The sequence below is a fragment of the Miscanthus floridulus genome, chromosome 18 (genome assembly GCF_019320115.1).
Source record: "Miscanthus floridulus cultivar M001 chromosome 18, ASM1932011v1, whole genome shotgun sequence".
Lineage (NCBI taxonomy): Eukaryota > Viridiplantae > Streptophyta > Magnoliopsida > Poales > Poaceae > Miscanthus > Miscanthus floridulus.
The window spans coordinates 53,901,158-53,919,973 of NC_089597.1; the positions used below are offsets into that span (position 1 = coordinate 53,901,158).

Below are 18,816 nucleotides of genomic sequence, written 5' to 3' on the forward strand. Positions count from 1 at the left end.
AAGGTGCCGAGCCCCTCCCTGCTTCCCTTCCTTTCTTACCGCAGCCACCCACCTATAAAGGCCGAGCCTCCCCTCAGCCCTTCTCCATCTTTGCCCGCTACCGAGAGCTACCGCCGCCGGTGAGAACCCCCCCTTCCGAGCGCGAACGCTGACGCCAAGGCCACCCAAAGCACCGCCGGATCTTCCCGCGCCCGTAGGTACTCCCCATTTCGCGTTTTGGCGTTGTTTTGCCCGGCTGCACCCTCACCCGCGCGCCTCTTCTCTCTCCAGCTCGTGGCCGCCGTCGACGACCAGCCTCGGAGCCTTCCTGGACGCCGCGTTCCCCTCCAGGCGACTCACGGTGAGTCCCTCCACCTTCCCGTGCCCTCAGATCTCACTTTGGCGCCCTAGGAAGCTGTAGCCCAAGGTCCGGGCGCACCGGCCATGGCGCCGCCAGCCTCTCTTTCTTCCCCGACGAGCCACCGCCCGGATTTCACCCTACGCCGTTGGATCTAGTGTGGATGGCCAAGATTAGGTACCGGTTGTGTTTAAGTGGCCGGTCCATCGTAGACTCGTGGACCCGGCGCACCATGCCGCATCTGCGCGCCCACACCCGCGTGGTGCACTGCACCCAATGAACAGCCGCCGCGTGTCGATGAGTCAGCAGCCCGGTCAGTCATCGGGTCAAACCCCAGTCAACCGAGCGCGTTTTGCAGAAAAGCCCTCGCTTTTTCCAGTAATCAACCCGCGGTCCAGTCTAGTTCAAACTAATTTTTATTTAGTCCTGTTTTTATTCATTCAAGTCCCTAAAGTTTCCAGAAATAGTAAGCCCGGTCCAGATTTCATTTAAATTCAGATTTTTAATTATTTTAATTCGAAAATAGGTTAGTTTATTTACAGAATTGCCATTACATCTTATTTCATGCATAACTTTCATGTTTTAAGTCCGATTTGAGTGTTCTTTCGCTCATGTGTTCGTAGAAATGCGTAGAACAGATTTGTAAGCTTTTCAACATATGTTTTCACTGTTTGGTGTACTATTCTAATAGAGTTCTATCTTATATGCATGTAATGATTGGACTGATGCTTGATTGATGATTGGATCACGGTTAGAGGGTGAGCCATTTGAGGTGACTGAGGACCCCCAGCAGGATCAGCAGTATTCCTAGGACGACTTTGAGGAAGGCAAGTGTACCAAAGGCCCCTTGTTACCTATGAACTACTACCACTTACATTCATGCATGAGTTTAATTTGAATTGCCTTTAAGGACTTTATCTAGATGATTCATTGTACCACATATCCTTGATACCTGGGTTTATTGGGTAGGCATTTTGGATAGATGCTGCAGCGCTTAACATGAAGTAATTGTTAAACATATTTAAAGACTATATGCAATGTGATAAAATGGAACTTTTTAGCAACAGATAGGGGGCTAGAGTACGGGGTTGAGTACTCTAGTGCCTCTCCATAAGGACTTTATCCTGAAGCGGCAACCCAGGAGGGACCGTACAACCCTGAGTGTCAAATGACTTTGACTTTAGCCTATTATCTAGTTTGTACTAGCTCGTCTGTAGCTCCAGTAAGGGGTAAGAGGGTATCTTTCCTTTTTCTGTTAGGGTGTGCACCGTGCTGCGATGCCCACATGTGCCATTCCTTTGTAGCTACGATTTGTTAGTGCAACTAGCTAAGGGTTTCATAGTGAAACTCTGCCACACTTCCTAGGAAGAGGTGTAGTGGGTCTCGCGAACCCCAGCATTGGGAATCATGGCTCGGTGGGTAAAGATGTACAATTTCTACAGAAATAATTAACCTGTTATAACAGCCGTGCTCATGGATACGAGCGGTCTGGATCCTTCGAGATTAGTGGTTACTGTGGATGATGGATGGTTGGGAATTGAGACAAAGCTGGATGATACTTTAATACCACTTGGGAATTGGGACTGTTCATTAAAGTAGTAATTCAGGTTGCTAAAAAAATTGATCAACTAAAATTACAAACCGCAGTCAAACAGTGTCAAGCCTATTTGAGCCTCATAGATCCCTTTGTTATACTTGCTAAGCATGGTGAGCTTACACTTGCTTTACATCCAATGAAAATCCCAGATGGGTAACAGATAATGGATATGAAGAGTTTCCGGAGGATGTCCAGGACTACTAGGAAGACGTTCACTAGTTGGAGTCCCTGTGGCAGTTGGGCTAGTTTTTCCGCTGTGTTTGTAATAATATTGCCTTCGAGCAAACTTTGTATTTAACTTTATGATGAGATATGCGATGTAATAAGTACTTTACTTTGATACTACTGCAATTTGTGATATATGTGTGTGTTTGGACATCCTGGGCGCACATATATGAGTACTTGGTTTTGCTTTGCAAAATTAGGTGCGACACTATTCCACTCCTGTCACGGGGTCTATGTCCCCATCCAAACTTGGACTCTAAGCCCCCACACTTGAGACCCGGTCTCAATATGGTGCTTAGACCTCCACCTTTCCCCGCCTCCAATCAGTCAGTTTGGAAAGAGCCGGAACCCACGACAAGAGCGTAACGAGCCTTCCCGCTCCCATAAGAAAGTATGTGCTTAGGATAATAAGTCTGTGACCTAACTACCAACCACACCAAAGATCAGCTCAGAATTTAAATTAGAAAACCATTTACTAATTCCTTATGAAAAAGAAAACTAAATCTCCAGCATGGCCCACACGTGAGGCCCACACAAAGTAGCGCACGCGTGGTGGCCCATGGATGCGGCCCACGCGAGGCTAGCCTGCAGCGTGAGCGGCCCACGGCGGGGGAATCCCGTGTGCGCTTGCATTTATGCAAAATAGGCCTCAAACTTACTCCAAATCACAACTAAGTACTAACACTATTTCCCCATCTCACAAGCCTTCTCACTTAACCCCCGACCTTTCCCTAATTCACCAGCGTGCATTGCTAGTGACTCAGTGCATGGCGGTGTGGCGAGCGGTGACACAACGCGATCACGTCGACCACTAGAGGCTCGCATTAGCCTGTGGGTTGGGCCGACCTTCAACTATGGTCCAACCGCCTACACCAAGCAGCAACGCGGGGCAGCGAGGCGCGCTGGAGCGAGCTACAGCAATGTGCGGTCGTCTATGGCGGCGTTGCACCCGCTCTGGTGAGCTAGGGCTGCTACAGACCTAATTGGCTCACGCGTGAGCATCAGGAGGCTACCATGGACCAGGAAGAGGTGACGGTTGGGGTGGAGGATGGCGATGGAGGGGTGGCCACGTGCGGCTAAGCCATGCGGCGACGCACCGTGGTGGCACGGTTGCATTAGCGGTGATGGGGAGGCGGTAGCGGTTCGTCTAGCGTGCGCAAGGTGGAGAGGGAGGCAAGGAGAAGCTAGTAGTGCAGGTGAATTGGCTCAGGGTGGTGGTAGGAGGGCTACCCTCGACCACGGTCGATCATGGCCTTATTGGTACGGTGGTGGGAAAAGCTCTAAATTAGAGCTTAGCAGTGCATGCTTCATGGCTGGGTGGGGTTGGACAGCTGGAGAACTACTGGTAGGGCCATAGACAGGCAGAATTGACTGGAGATGACCTCTCACTGCCTAACGTGCTGGCGTGGCTCTGACGACGGTAGCAGAGGGAAAGAGGGAGAGGGGGCCAAGCTTTGGCCATCCTCACCTTGGCTGCCTGTGGTCGACCAGACTCACAACCATCTCTGCACACTCGCTACATGACACATGACCAGACCATGTGCACGTGTGGGGAGCCAAGTGGGGGCATGGCCTACGCGGCCGCAGCGCCATTAAGGAGAGGGAACGGCGTGAGTGCAGTCAGGACACCCCATGTGCACACGGTGGCAGAGCGAGCGGCAATAGCACAGCATGGCATCGCGATGGCGTCAGTAGCGGCAACGTGAGGTAGGGCAGCAGTGCACAGATGCAATGACGAGGTGATGGCACTAGTAGTGGCTTTGTCGCGACACGGGGCGGGGCAGGTGATAGCAGTAGCGTGCCGCACGGCGGTGCTAGCGATGACCGGGCCACAGCCAGGCCAGAGGCAGCCATGGCCAACCACGTGTGGTAGCACGCGCACGCGTGACCCGTGCGGTGACGCCAAGCCCCTGAGCTTGGTGACCGCGTCCACCCGGTGAATTGACCCGAGAACGTGTTGTGCACGAAATTTAAAGCACCTATAACTACTAAATGGTTGCTTATGGACCTAAGCCATCTTTACCTTGCTCAAGAGGGCTTATAAGGCTACCAACTCGAGCTAAAACACGACACCACTTCTTAACTCGATTTTACAAAATAAATCGCCAAACATTGCATTGTCTTGTTGTTTATAAACTTGAAAATATTCTAAGTCTTTGAGCTGAACTTGATTCCAAGTTGCATTTCCAGGCTATTAGAAATGTTGGCTAGCAATGTTATTTTTCCACAGCAAGTATTTCATTGTCAACTACAAAGTTCATATTCCGAACTTTATTTATGGCCACATATATGTTCTATAGCATTTTTGTTCAATAAAAATTAGTTTTAAACCCTACTTGATACATATGAGTTATGGAATAGCTTATCATTTAACATTTTTATTGATCATCTCAAGTTACAAAAATATTATCTACACATGCACTATCACATAAACATGATGCTCATGACATGGTTTGGTAATTTGTTTAGGGCGTAGCACCGAGAGTGTTATAGCTCTCCCCCTTAAATAAAATCTCGTCCCTAGATTTCATGTGAGTGCCTAGTGTGGGAAAAGGGATAAGAAGTAACTTTTAACTTAAACCATTATCTTGATACTTCGGGGAGAAGATGGGGATAATGTTCTAGAATATAACTCTCCTGTTCCCAAGTTGCTTCGTCCTCCAAATGATTTTGCCAGTGGACCTTATAGAATTTCACCACTTTGTTCCTAGTGACTCTCTTTTTCATCCAAGATTTTGACAGGGTGCTCAATATAGGAAAGATCAGGTTGGAGAGGGAGTCCTTTAATTTCCACCACTTCATCAGGAACCCACAGACACTTCTTTAACTAGGAAACATGGAAGACATTATGTACTGCTGACAAAATATCCTGAAGTTGGAGACGATAAGCAACAGATCCACACCGCTCTAAAATTTTATAAGGTCCAACATAACAAGGAGTTAACTTTCCACAAACTCCAAACCGATGCACACCTCTCATCGGGGATACCTTTAGGTACACATGGTCACCAACTTCAAACTACAAAGGTCTTCTCCTCTTATCCGCATAAGCTTTTTTGATGGTTCTGAGCCGCTTTCAAATGACTCTAAATAACACTGCCCTATTCTCTTGCTTCTTTGATAAACTCAGGTCCAAAGTAACCACGGTCACCCACTTCCACCCAGTTAAGAGGTGTCCTACATTTCTTGCCATACAAAGCCTCGAAAGGTGCCATTTGAATGCTCTCTTGATAGCTATTGTTATAGGAAAACTCAGCTAAAGTCAAGTATTCGTCCCACTTTTCTGGATAAGAAATGGCACAAGCTCTCAACATGTCTTCAAGTACTTGATTGATCCTTTCTGTCTAACCGTTAGTTTGCGGGTGTCGGCATGAAATTTTGTCTCGTGCCGAGGCCCATGAGTAAGCTAGAAGGGTCTGCTCGATGGAGCTAGAGATCCACCTAGCTTCAACACAGGGATTATCGATCCTGCGCACTCCTCCCGAGACATGCTAGTTAATTTGACCCTGTAATTGACAATGAGAGAAAGCTAATCAGTAATTCAAGGCAAAACATGTCAGTGTTGCTAGACAGTCCCAAATGTGTGGCTCTGATAGCCAATGTGGAAGGAAATCAACTAAATAGCTGATTTTAGCATACTCATAAGAATAAACTAGTTAAAGCTCATGAGGTTGTGGAAGAAAAATCAATTATCATTTAGGATGAATATTGTTATTTAGATAAATATTAGTCAATGGCAAAGGATGTCAACAATAATCAGTTTATGCTAAGCCAATGACTGCAAGTAACCGAATCCCTTTTTATATAAAAGAAGCATCTCATCATCATTTAACCATTTAATAGTGATAAATCTAATGAACATATTAGATCTCATCTATCATTATGATCAGTGGGGCATGAGGTAGAATCATGCAGGCCGTAGAAACAACAATAAATTCGACGACCCTAACTTATTACTAATATCAGTGGGGCATAAGGCAGAATCATGCAGGCCGTAATACAATAATAAGATCATGGTGCTAACACATCTTTCAACCCATCTTTACTTCAAAGGTCTCGTGACGTGAACTGCATATGTGAAAACGCTCGATATCGGCTAAAACAGCCAATTCATGCATAGCACACAGTCAAGGTCATGCCCTGTCAGGAACAAATCTACCAAATAACGATCCCCACTCCATGGTGCTAACAGTGGGGTGTGAGGTAGAATCACACAGACCATGATAACGGGCCATGGAATGGTTCTCGTTAGCCAATAGATCTATTCAAGACCAGACATGTCTTAACTGCACACTATGCACGATCAAGATTGACATAAAACAGTCGATAAAACATAACTCATTGTTTAAGGTGTAGATTAGATCAGTTTAGATTAATAAATGATGGGTTAAAAATGATATAAGGCTGATCTAGATCAATCTCAATCGGGCGAAGTGATATTGTTGTAATTAAATAAATAATGAAGGCAATAAGCAATATCGGTAACTTAATGAATCTATCCGAAGGACGTCACCCTTAGATAGAGCCGATAACTTGACCTTAATCTAGTTCAAGTAGTGGAGGTCGACCGGATCAATGCAACCATACTTGAACTAAACAAGAGTCAATAACTAGCTTATACCAGAGTCACAGTGGAGGTCGATCAGATCGATGCAGCCGTACGAACAGAAGTATAAGCCATGACAGTACTTACAAACAAGCCAGATGTCAGCCAGACCGATGCAGCCCTGCTCACTGAAGAACTCACCGAGATTTACTCTACTCCTACTCCTAAGGGGTGGTCGGAGCCGAAAAAAGTAAGTAATTTATATTTGATTGATTGTGTGTCCTTTACAATATCCAGGGGCCAATATTTATACCCGAAACATACGCATGAATCCTACTTAAGCATGACTCATCACAATTTTTGGCCTAAGAGAAAACATCCCTAATTTAAGATAACTTGGACCCTAATCTTTCCGTTTTTGTAGAGTCCAACATGATTTTCTCGGCGCCGATCATAGCTCTTGTCGTTATCTGCTGGCGCTATCTGAAGAAAACCGATTCCAGTGCTGCATTCGAATTAGCTGATACCAACCTTCATGCAATCGATTCCTTGATGACATGATCTTAGAAGCTTTCGAGTCCCTGTAATTCTTCTTCCAAATTTTGGTATAAACAACGGGTGATAAGCTAAACTTCGGAGGAGATGAGTTCCAAGACATTTCTGGAGTTGCTCCCAGAAATAAGACACAAAGACTGACCCTCTATGAGAAACAATGGTAAGAGAAACTCCATGTAGGGTCACAACCCAATCAAAATATAACTTGGCATACTTCTTGGCTGAATACCTTGTATCCACCGGGAGGAAATGAGCAGACTTGGTAAGGCGATACACAATGAGCCAAATAGAGTCGTACCCCTTTGCCGTGCGGGGCAAACCCACAACAAAGTCCATGGAAATATCCTCCCATTTCCAAACAAGTATAGGCAAAGGTTGTAGAAATCCAGGCATACGCATATGGTCCACCTTAACCCTTCCACAAATGTCATATTCTGAGATGTATTTGGTAATATCCTGTTTCATATTTGGCCGCCAATACAAGTGACGCAAATCATGATATATTTTGTTAATTCTCGGATGAATGGATAATTTGGAGTTGTGAGCTTCATCCAAAAATATGGGTTATCCATCGGGGCTTGCCTTGGGTAGGCGCAGTATCAGTCGAGTTAGTCAGTGGTGGCTCCGAGACTTCATCCCTTATGAGGACCTCCTCCTCGTATTCCTCAACGATCTCCTCAAACTCGCGATCGTCTGTGGTCAATATCTCCACCAGCTCGTTCTCTACATGCATGCGATGATGATGCAACATTTAGCATCTAAGCAACAACAACTCTTAAAATAAGATTACACATAGCAAGCTACAAAGCTAGCTCTAATGAGTAAGGTACTAAGCTAACCACCACCTTTACCAAGCAAGGTGTTGGGTTCACTAATCGACGTTTAGCTTAGCAAACTAAGGATATATATCTATTTCTACTAATGATTTAATGTATATTGAAACAAGGAGCATTTAACTACCCTAGTGCTTAGTCTATCCTAAGGTTGCAAAATTTACAATGAGCTACAGCGACGCGCGACCATCCACAGTGACGGCGCACCCGCTCTGGTGAGCTAGGGTTGCTACGGACCTAATTGGCTCACGTGTGAGCATTAGGAGGCTACCATGGACCAGGACGAGGTTATGGTTGGGGGTGGAGGATGGTAGAAGAGGGGTGGCCACATGCGGCCGAGCCATGCGGCAGCACACCGTGGTGGCATGGTCGCATTAGCGGTGACAGGGAGGCGGTAGTGGTTTCTCTGGCGTGCGTAAGGTGGAGAGGGAGGCAAGACGAAGCTAGTAGTGCAGGTGAATTAGCTTGGGGTGGCAGTAGGAGGGCTGCCCTCGACCACGGCCGATCACGGCCTTATCGGCACGATGGCGGGGAAAGCTCTAAATTAGAGCTTGGCAGTGCGTGCTTCATGGCTAGGTGGGGTTGGGCAGCAGGAGAACTCACTGGCGGGGCCATAGATGTGCGAAATTGACTAGAGATGACCTCTCGCTGTCTAACGTGCTGGCGTGGCTCTGATGGCGGCAGCAGAGGGAAAGAGGGAGACAGGGTCGAGCTTTGGCCGTCCTCACCTTGGCTGCCAGCGGTCGGCCGAACTCACGACCGTGTCTGCGCACTCGCTACGCGACACGCGACCAGACCACATGTGCGCGGGGAGGCAATTGGGGGCGCGACCTATGCGGCCGAAGCGCCATTAAGGCGAGGCGATGGCACGAGCGCAGCTGGGATAGCCCACGTGCACGTGGTGGCAGAGTAAGCGGCAGCAGCGCACCACGGCGTCGCGGTGGCGTCGATAGCGGCAACACGAGGCAGGGCAGCAGTGCACGGACGCGACGACAAGGTGATGGTGCCGGCAGTGGCTTTGTCGCGGCGCGGGGCGGGGCAGGTGACGGCAGCAGCGGCTCCGCACGGCGGAGCCAGCGGCCAGGCCACAACTATGCCAGAGGCAGCCACGGTCGGCCATGCGCGACCAGCGTGGTGACGCCGAGCGCCCGAGCTTGGTGACCGCGTCCACCCAGCGAACTGACCCGAGAACGTGTTGTGCACGAAATTTAAAGCGCCTATAACAACTAAACGGTTGCTTCTGGACCTAAACCATCTTCACCATGCTGAAAGAGGGCTTATCAGGCTACCAACTCGAGTTAAAACACGACACCACTTCTTAACTCCATTTTACAAAATAAATCACCAAACATTGCATTGTCTTGTTGTTTATAAACTTGAAAATATTCTAAGTCTTTGAGCTGAACTTGATTCCAAGTTGTATTTTCAGGCTATTAGAAATGTTGGCTAGCAATGTTATTTTTCCACAGCAAGTATTTCATTGTCATCTACAAAGTTCATATTCCGAACTTTATTTAAGCACCACATATATGTTCTATAGCATTTTTGTTCAATAAAAATTAGTTTTAAACCCTACTCGATACATATGAGTGATGGAATAGCTCATCATTTAACATTTTTATTGATCATCTCAAGTTACAAAAATGTTATCTACACATTCCATCATATGCATTATCACATAAACATGATGCTCATGACATGGTTTGGTAATTTGTTTAGGGCGTAACACCGAGGGTGTTATAGTCAGGCTGCCTGCGTCGGGTTCGGGCGAAGAGAAGACTTGCGTGGGGGGAAGAAACAAGCGAACGAGAAAATAGGTAGTCTCTGATGGGCCAACAGGAATGGGCAGTGGGAGGGCGGATTTGAGTAGCCAACAAATTTATTGGGTCTAGTAGGTAGTTTTCTGGAGTTGTTTTTTCACCCCCACTACCAAAGTTAGGGATTAAATTAGGGATATGTAGCCTGTTTAGATAGTCTACTGAAGATGCTCTTTTAGCTTATAAAAGATATAGATACGATTCTATACATTAAGTATCTCCTTAATTTGTAGAATATTCTATTGGATCTTATCTCCTTTTGTATGGAAATAAGTATCTTCTGTTTTTCATTATATTATATTTATTTTATATGAGTCTCAACTTTAAAAGTAATTAATTAAATGGGTTCAATACGACATACTATGTAGGTACAGTAGGTTGCTTTATGTAGCACTCCGTACGTATGATGAATACGATAACCGATAGAAGCAACAATCGCCGCCATTTTCCGGTCGTAGCACGCAACAAACTCACCGTTTACTTTATTTGCTCACCGACTCCCACAGATCGGCACGTCACTGGCAGCGACGGTACACGCGAGGAGAAAAACCTGAAAAGGAAAGGAGCGATCCTCCCCGGCCAACCACGCCTCCCGTCCGCATTTCTTTTTTTTTTTTTTTTAGTTTTATTAGCCCCCGGAGCGGAAGACGGAACAGCATCGGATGCAAATGCAGGTCGCATCGCAGCAGCAGACAGCCGGACACATACCTAAGACCTAACAAAATCCCAAAGCCGATACCGCTGACGCGCGGCGGCGCCCCCACCACGGCATCGTGACCGCGCCGCGGGAGGCGTCGCTTTCGCCAGCCACCGGCCGCGCGTACGGCTCCGGGCTCCGGCAGCAGCAGACGCCGCCGGCTCCCGGCCTGGACCCTGTCATCTAGGCGTATTTTTTTCAAGGTCCCGTCGCCGTCTCGCCCTCCGCCACTCCACGCACGGCGGTGCACATGCTATTTTTTTTTCCTGATTTCCTTATCATGCTGGCCGCTGGATCGACGATCGACGGGTTCTCACCAGCTGTTCTGTGCCAGTGTAACAGGCAACCTTTGGAGAGCGACGGCCGGAAGCTAGGAAAAACTTCTCTACTTGATACTTTATCAAAACTACGAATCACTAATCAGCTGGCTTATCAGCCTCACAACAAAACAGCTTCAGCCGACTTTAATACCAGCCGAACATGCCCTAAGGAACGTATTTTTCTCTCCTTTTCTTCGAAGTCTTGCTTCATTAAATTACTTGCTCTCTCAGCCTCAGAATAATAATCAATATTCAAGTACTTTATGCTAAATTCTATGGCCATATTCGGCTTACCCCATATTCAGCTTCAGCTTGTTCGGCTTTTTTTTTTCAGTCGGAACAGTATTTTCTCTCCCAACAATTCAGCCGAAACCGTGTTTTTCAGCCAGTTTCATCCAAATTTCAGACCAGCGAACGGGGCCTATATAGCAATCAATGTCTGAGGGCATAGGCTTAGCTACTCGCTCGGTGAAAGGCTTTCCTGGAAGAAAGTTGAAGACGACTTCTAAGGAACGTATCTCTCATCTTTCTCTCTTCACTGGGGAAAAAATAGCGTAGAAAAAAAAGTAGGACCAGATCATGCCAAGAGCTCTTCACCTTATTGATTAGAGGGTGTTTGGGTCTTTAGTCGCTCCTAAAATTCATGTCACATTGAATGTTTATATACTAATAAAGAGTATTAAATATAGATTAATTACAAAACCAATTACATAAATAGAGGCTAATTTGCGAGACGATTTTTTAAGCCTAATTAATCTGTCATTAGCACATGTTTACTGTAGCACCACGTTGTCAAGTCATGGACTAATTAGGCTTAAAAGATTTGTCTCACAAATTAGTCGTAAATTGTGTAATTAGTTTCGTAATTAGTCTATATTTAATACTCTATGTATATATCTAAATATTCGATATGACAGAAATTTTAAGAGGATACGTAGAAACCAAACATGCCCTTAGGAATCTTGATCAGAAACCACCAGACCATGTCTCCCGATAAAAGATGATCCCCTCGATGGATGTCAGGCCTCAGATCAGATATTCAGACATCAGACCACAGGTGTCGACCCATTCCCGATCCCGGCTCGGTTCTTCCTATCTTCTTGGACTTCTGGTGCAGGCGCAGGGTAAAAAACTGCTTGTGAATTACCGCGACGACATTAGTTTCTGATAACGGTGTCTCGTCGCCTTTCTAATTGGAAAACCAAGCTTCAGAATGAAACGAGGGCGAAATGGAATTGTGTGGGAAAAGGAGCTTATCTTTGGCAGTGATAGTCACAGCTGGAGATCCCACCCACGGCGGCACAGGCCTAAAAGGAGCAACCGCATATCAATTTCGCCTGTGATACGGTCATGATACCTGAAAATACTCCTCCCTGCTGATACTTCACCCACTCATCACTCCCCCAACAACCAAAGTTTTAGGGGCTGTTTGGGCATGGAGCCGGTGAAGCTGCAAATCGTGGCTTCTATGACTCCTTCTCTTTGTAGTTTATTTTTCTTCTTGAGGAATAAAATGGCTCCTTAGTACCGTGCAAACAGTGATGAGGAACCGGAGCTGCACGGAAGAGCGCCTTAAACTTTTCCCAAGAACATCCTTGTCTCCACCTGCTGACCCTCGCAACTGCAGCTATAAGTACCCGCGCAGGTCTCGCAATTGTAAAAGATTGCTACACAAAAGGTTGGGAGGAACAGGGTTGCAGTAGAAGCCAGTTTTCGCCTTTTCCATCCCCCTGTTCTTGCTTGTGCTTCTCCTTGTCCTGGCCCGCTTCTCGAACTTGGATTTCGATTTCTTCCTGCTCATCAGCGAGGGGCAACTGCCAGGGGGCCGCTGATCTGAAATTTAGCTGATCGAAAAATATTGTTCCAGCTAAATTATTGAAAAAAAAAATACCGTTTCAGCTGGGAAAAAAAAAACCAGCCGAATTACGGGGTAACAGGGCAGCGGCTGCGGCTGTGCTTGTTGCTATAGGAAGGAACGGAAGTGCCGCTTGCTGATTGTCCTGCTTGTCCTTCTCACAAGTCAAGTCCCGAGCCGAGAGAAATCTTCGCCCAAATTCTTGCTTCTCCGCTCTCAATTAGGCAACGCTGCGTGCATGGGCGCAGGAAAGGCGGCACCTTGAGCTGCTGCGTGAGGAGGCGCGAATGGATGCAGAGAGCGGCTGCGGCGCAGCGAGTGCGCGCAAGAAGGTGAGTGAGCCCGGTCGGTCGCCTTTCTCTCGGTCGGATTCCGTCTGAAGGATTGGATTTCTTTTTCTTCTTTTTTTGGTTTGTTTGGTGGTTCGAGAGGCTTGGTGGTGATGGAAGTTTTTTTTTTCTTGTTTCTTGGTGGGGTTGCAGTCGTGGCGGTCGGAGCTGGTGCTGGCCTACCAGAGCCTCGGCGTGGTGTACGGCGAGGTGGCGACGTCGCCGCTCTACGTGTACAAGAGCGCCTTCGCCGGCGGCGACATCGACCACTCTGAGGGCAACGAAGAGATCTACGGGGTGCTCTCGCTCGTGTTCTGGACGCTCACCCTCATCACGCTCCTCAAGTACGTGCTCGTCGTCCTGCGCGCTGACGACGACGGCGAGGGCGGCACCTTCGCGCTCTACTCCCTCATATGCCGCCGGGTCCGTGCGGGCCTCCTCCCTGGCGTCGGCGACAGTAGCGCTGCCGACGACGACCTCAAGGAGCAGCGCGACGGCGCGCTGCTGCCGCCGCCGGTGTCGACCGCGCGCGCGGCGCTGCAGCAGCGCCGGGAGCTGCAGTGGCTGCTGCTGCTGTTCGCTCTGCTCGGGACGTCCATGGTCATCGGCGACGGCGTCCTCACCCCTGCTGTCTCCGGTCGCACCTCCCCTCCTTGCCTCAACCGTCGTTGTTAATGTCTATTGGTTGGTGTTGGTGACAAGAATCTGACCTGTGCTTCTGTTTCTTTTTTCAGTATTCTCAGCGGTTTCGGGGCTCAAGCTGTCAATGGTCAATGAACAGCACCAATGTAGGTCGATTCATTTCTTGCTCACGTTTCGTTTACTGTTGCTTGATGACGATGTGGTACCAGCTGGTTCTGCTCTGATTGCTGCATGGATAGAGACCATTCTGTTGTGTCTATGAAAACTGGATTCTTCTGTTGTGTCATGTTGATTTGCAGATGTTCTGCTTCCAGTAACATGTGTGATCCTGGTAGGCTTGTTCGCCTTGCAACACTTCGGCACACACAGGGTCGGATTTCTCTTCGCGCCTATTGTTTGCCTGTGGCTTCTCTGCATCAGCACCATAGGGGTGTACAACATCATCGTTTGGAATCCCCATATCTATAAAGCCCTTTCACCATACTACATGTACAGTTTTATCCAGAAGACACAGGTTGGAGGCTGGATGTCACTGGGTGGGATCCTTTTATGTGTAACTGGTAAGCAAAGAAGATAGACGATTGCATTGCATGCCACAGTTTAGCTCTGCCACTTTGCTTAAATGATGACGATGAATTGACCCTTGAAAACTGTTCAAACTCTTAGGTTCTGAAACTATGTATGCGGACCTTGGACATTTCTCGCAGTCTTCAATCAAGGTAGGCAATGGAATGAGTTCATGTGCAAAAAAATAATCATGTACAATATAAACTACTGAAACCATATGGCCTATTCAGAAGGAAGCAGAGAGTCTAGAGCTTCTGAACCTGTCTCTGAAGGGCAGCATGTAGAACATTCCATTGTAATTCTGAGGTACAAGCACATAAAAGTGGCTTACAAACATAGACTGCAGTATAGCAGGTTATAGAGCAAAGGATGGCATGCAGATAAGAAATGAAATCAGAAACATTGCCCAAGCAAATTGCATTTTGTTACATCAGTTGAAGTTGAACATTAATTATTTTGTAAGTGGTTAACAGATACAGAGCGGTTAACATATCTGGAATACCCAAAATCTAGATGGGAAGGTTGGATCTGAAACTTCCCTATTGGTTTAAGTACACATGCTTTAGTTTATTAATATAACTAATGGAACTATTATCTGCTCATCTTCTCATTAAGAATTGCTTAAATACATTTATATGAAAACTGGCACTAAGGATGGAGAGTGGGAGGTACAAATCGTACATGATGGCTACAGTTTCTTTCCTATGTTAGAAAAGGAACAGTAATCTAACTGATGGACAGATTAGATGGAATGCCCATGAAGTTTATTCGACTGATTACTGTGTTGCACACTTGCACTAAAAAGAAATGTGATTACTTGGATGCACTTGCACTGAAAGTTTGATTCAACCATGTTCGATTATCTTCCAATTGAGAGTGCTCCAGAAATCACATCATAATATATTATTCGTTCCAATATTATACTCTCAAGATGTGACACATGTCATCTACCCATTCTGATCATCCTAGGGGAAGCTTGTCTAAGTCTAAAATTCTGTGCCACTCCTTTTTGATTCCAACAGATCGCTTTTACAATGGTGGTTTATCCATCACTCGTGCTTGCCTATATGGGACAAGCTGCTTACATTTCACAGCATCACAATTTTGAGAGGAACCACCATATTGGATTTTACATATCAGTACCTGGTACACTCTTTGCCTTTTTATGCTCGTAGACAAATATTCAGTAACTAAATGTCTTTGGTGCTTACTGACGTGATAATCTTTTTATAGAAAAAATCAGATGGCCTGTTCTGGGGATTGCAATCCTTGCAGCTGTAGTTGGGAGCCAAGCAGTTATCACTGGTACATTCTCAGTTATCAAACAGTGTTGTTCCTTGAATTGCTTTCCAAGGGTGAAGATTGTGCATACATCCTCCACGGTACATGGCCAAATATACATACCAGAGATCAATTGGATCTTAATGATATTGTGCTTGGCTGTTACTATAGGCTTGAGAAACACGAAACAGATGGCAAATGCACAAGGTAAGAGCACACAAATTCGCTAGCAAATATTTTTTTTTGCTTTCTGAAAATAACAAAGTCATGAGATATGAACATTTTCAGTTAGTTATATAACTTCAACTTCATATGGATTGAAGGTTAACCCCACTATTTTTTGGTTTCAGGGTTGGCGGTTATAACAGTTATGATTGTCACAACTTGCTTTATGTCACTCGTCATTGTCCTTTGCTGGAACAAGAATGTTGTATTTGCTCTTGCCTTCCTTCTTTTCTTTGGTGCAATCGAAGCTGTCTACTTCTCAGCTTCCCTCGTGAAGTTCCATGAAGGAGCTTGGGTACCTATAATTCTTTCCTTCACTTTCTTGACTGTGATGTGCGTTTGGCACTATGGCACAACAAAGAAGTATGAGTTTGATGTGGATAACAAGGTCTCAATAAGCTGGCTTTTGAATTTAGGCCCTTCATTGGGTATTGTTCGGGTCAGAGGCATTGGTCTCATACACACAGAGCTTGTGTCTGGGATTCCTGCCATTTTCTCCCACTTCGTCACCAACCTCCCTGCATTTCATCAGGTATCTTGTCATGCCTTTTGTGTTCTTTTGACGGTCATTGATGTAAATGCTAATGTTCTTTTATGCTCACATCTGAACACACTAGTGAAGGAATTGTTTAACTTACCAGTGCATGAATGTGTGTTTCGTCAGGTTCTGGTCTTCCTATGCATTAAATCCGTTTCTGTACCACATGTCCAACCTGAAGAGCGATTTTTGGTCGGACGCATTGGCCTGAAACAATACAGACTATACAGGGTAGTTGTCCGATACGGGTACCGGGATGTTCAGCAGGACAGCCTGGAGTTTGAGAAGGCCCTAGTGAGCAGCATTGCAGAGTTCATCCGCTCTGGGGACTCTGACAAAAATGGTTATCCGGATGGTTCAGAGAGTCCTTATGAGAGGTTGTCTATTATCAGCAAAGGCCTGCCATTTCAAGAGGCCGATGGTGAGGTTGAGGGATCACCTGAATCATCTGTTCGGAAGGATACAAACCCAAATTTAGTATCTTCCAAGTCGAGGAGGGTGAGGTTTGTGCTCCCAGAAAATGCGCAGATCAACAGCGAAGTGTGCAACGAGCTGCAAGAGCTGACTGAGGCAAGAGAGGCAGGCATGTCCTTCATCATGGGGCGCTCGTATATGAAGGCGAAAAGTGGGTCTAGCCTGATGAAGCGGATTGCCATAAACTTCATCTATGAGTTCCTGATGAGGAATAGCCGAGGCCCTGCCTACGCGGCTAACGTGCCACATGTTTCCACCCTTGAGGTAGGAATGGTTTGCCAAGTCTGATAGATATAATATCACTGTGGCCATGTCAAGTTGTATAGAGGTAAAAACAGTTCATCTTCTTATACTTGTGTATATATATATAGATCCTAACAAAAGGGTTAGATTGTTGATGAAGCGGGACATCATTGTGGCCTGCGAGGATAGATGAAGTGTGCATAGTTTTCTGTTTTCTCTGTATATTCTTTTTTGTTAGGCTCTTCCTTGCTCTGCTTTTCCAATCTGCCAATGCCGATGTTGCTCTGTGCTATAGTTACAGAGTAGGAGGGAGACCATTTTTGTGTTCATGAATTGGTTTGTGACCAATTAATTGTATGTACTGTATGAGAATCTGAATAAGTTTATGTGGAAATTGTTTCATCCGAGTTCTGAGAGGGGACTGAAAATTGCTATTCGTCACCATGACAGTGATTTACCAGGTAACAGATATGCAGGGTGGGAACTCTGGTAAGCTCAATGAAGTGATCTAGAGATGACACTATGACAGTGATCATGACAGTCACCATAACAGTGATCTAGTCTAGAGATGAATCCATTTTGGTATAGTAAAACAAGATTAAAAAAAAAGAGGAAAACAAATCTCATGGTTAAAGTTGTACATTCTAGTTTGCTTTATAACTAAAAATGTTTCTATTATTTTTCAAGAAAGAAAACACAGAAAAATTACTAACAGAGATAAGAAGTTTTGTGTCTACAATTAGTTCATCATTTCCTTCACTTTTATGCAGCATAAATTTGTTGCTGGCAGGCTTGTATCATATCCGTTCAAAGGTAGATCTTGAAGATGCATTATCTTGTACTATACTCTAGAACTCTGCACCCTCTAATTGCAAATGTGAAAAATACTCTCCCATACTAACCAAATACCACCTTTTAGGTCTTCATCATATCGCTCCTACCTTTTTTGTGTATTTTTCCCATCCCTCTGTTATCCCTTCCCTTGTCCCAAGTAAGCCCTAAAACATGTGATAGAGAGAGTAAATTATATTGGTTGAAGCAAACTCCAGTAGTAAATCGAGCTGCTCATTGGAAACTTCATGTTGTTTTTGAAAATAATTTTTGTAGGTGCACTATAGTTTAGTTAACAGAATTGTATTATTGATACATTTTTTGTGAGAGGAGGGATCTGATTGAAAATTGGTTTATAGCACTGCTTGTATCTGTTAGCATTACAAAAATAGTACATGAACCTGAGCATTAGATGGTTGTTTTGTTCGTCGGTAAACTTTATACTCCTGCATAAGGTGTTCAATGGCAAATTGTTATGGCATCCAAGCTCATTAATTTTTCTTTAATTTAATCTTAGACGCTAATAAGCGCAAACCATTTGTGTGCTACTTCTTTCTTCTATCAAATCTATTCTTTATCTTAGTAGAGCAGTTTTTTTTATCTACGTGGTAGTTTCTGGTTGTAACCAGAGTGCGCTTAGTCGAACAATTTTTCCCAAACAGAGTTTACACCCCCTCGGGTTTCAAGTGAGTAAAGGGGATTATCTTATGGCTCGTTCGGTTGCTTAGGAATGAGGCCCTGGAATAATTCCCAATTGGAATGGTTCACTAATTTATATAATCTTGATAAGCTGGAATTGTTCCTAGGCCCAATCCTAGAAATGCAAACGCACCCTTAATCTGTCCGATTCCTGGAACAAATCATCTTGGGGAATTAAACCCATGGAAGAAACAAGACAAGTATA

At 45.6% G+C, this 18,816-nt stretch overlaps 1 protein-coding gene across 2 annotated transcripts; it reads left to right on the forward strand.

Annotated features, from left to right (window-relative positions):
• Positions 1 to 12,314: 12,314 nt before the first annotated feature.
• LOC136519702 (potassium transporter 24-like) lies at positions 12,315 to 17,483 on the forward strand. 2 transcript variants are annotated; one of them, XM_066513075.1, is made up of 9 exons: positions 12,315 to 13,114; positions 13,265 to 13,748; positions 13,846 to 13,899; positions 14,089 to 14,313; positions 14,420 to 14,472; positions 15,343 to 15,466; positions 15,554 to 15,808; positions 15,952 to 16,358; positions 16,491 to 17,483. In XM_066513075.1, exons 1-9 carry the CDS (start codon positions 13,070 to 13,072, stop codon positions 17,124 to 17,126), a joined length of 2,283 nt encoding a protein of 760 aa, XP_066369172.1. In that variant the 5' UTR covers positions 12,315 to 13,069; the 3' UTR covers positions 17,127 to 17,483. The 2 variants fall into 2 exon arrangements, with proteins under 2 accessions (XP_066369172.1, XP_066369171.1); XM_066513074.1 differs by having other exon boundaries at positions 12,318 to 13,114; positions 14,053 to 14,313.
• The last annotated feature ends 1,333 nt before the right edge of the window (positions 17,484 to 18,816 follow it).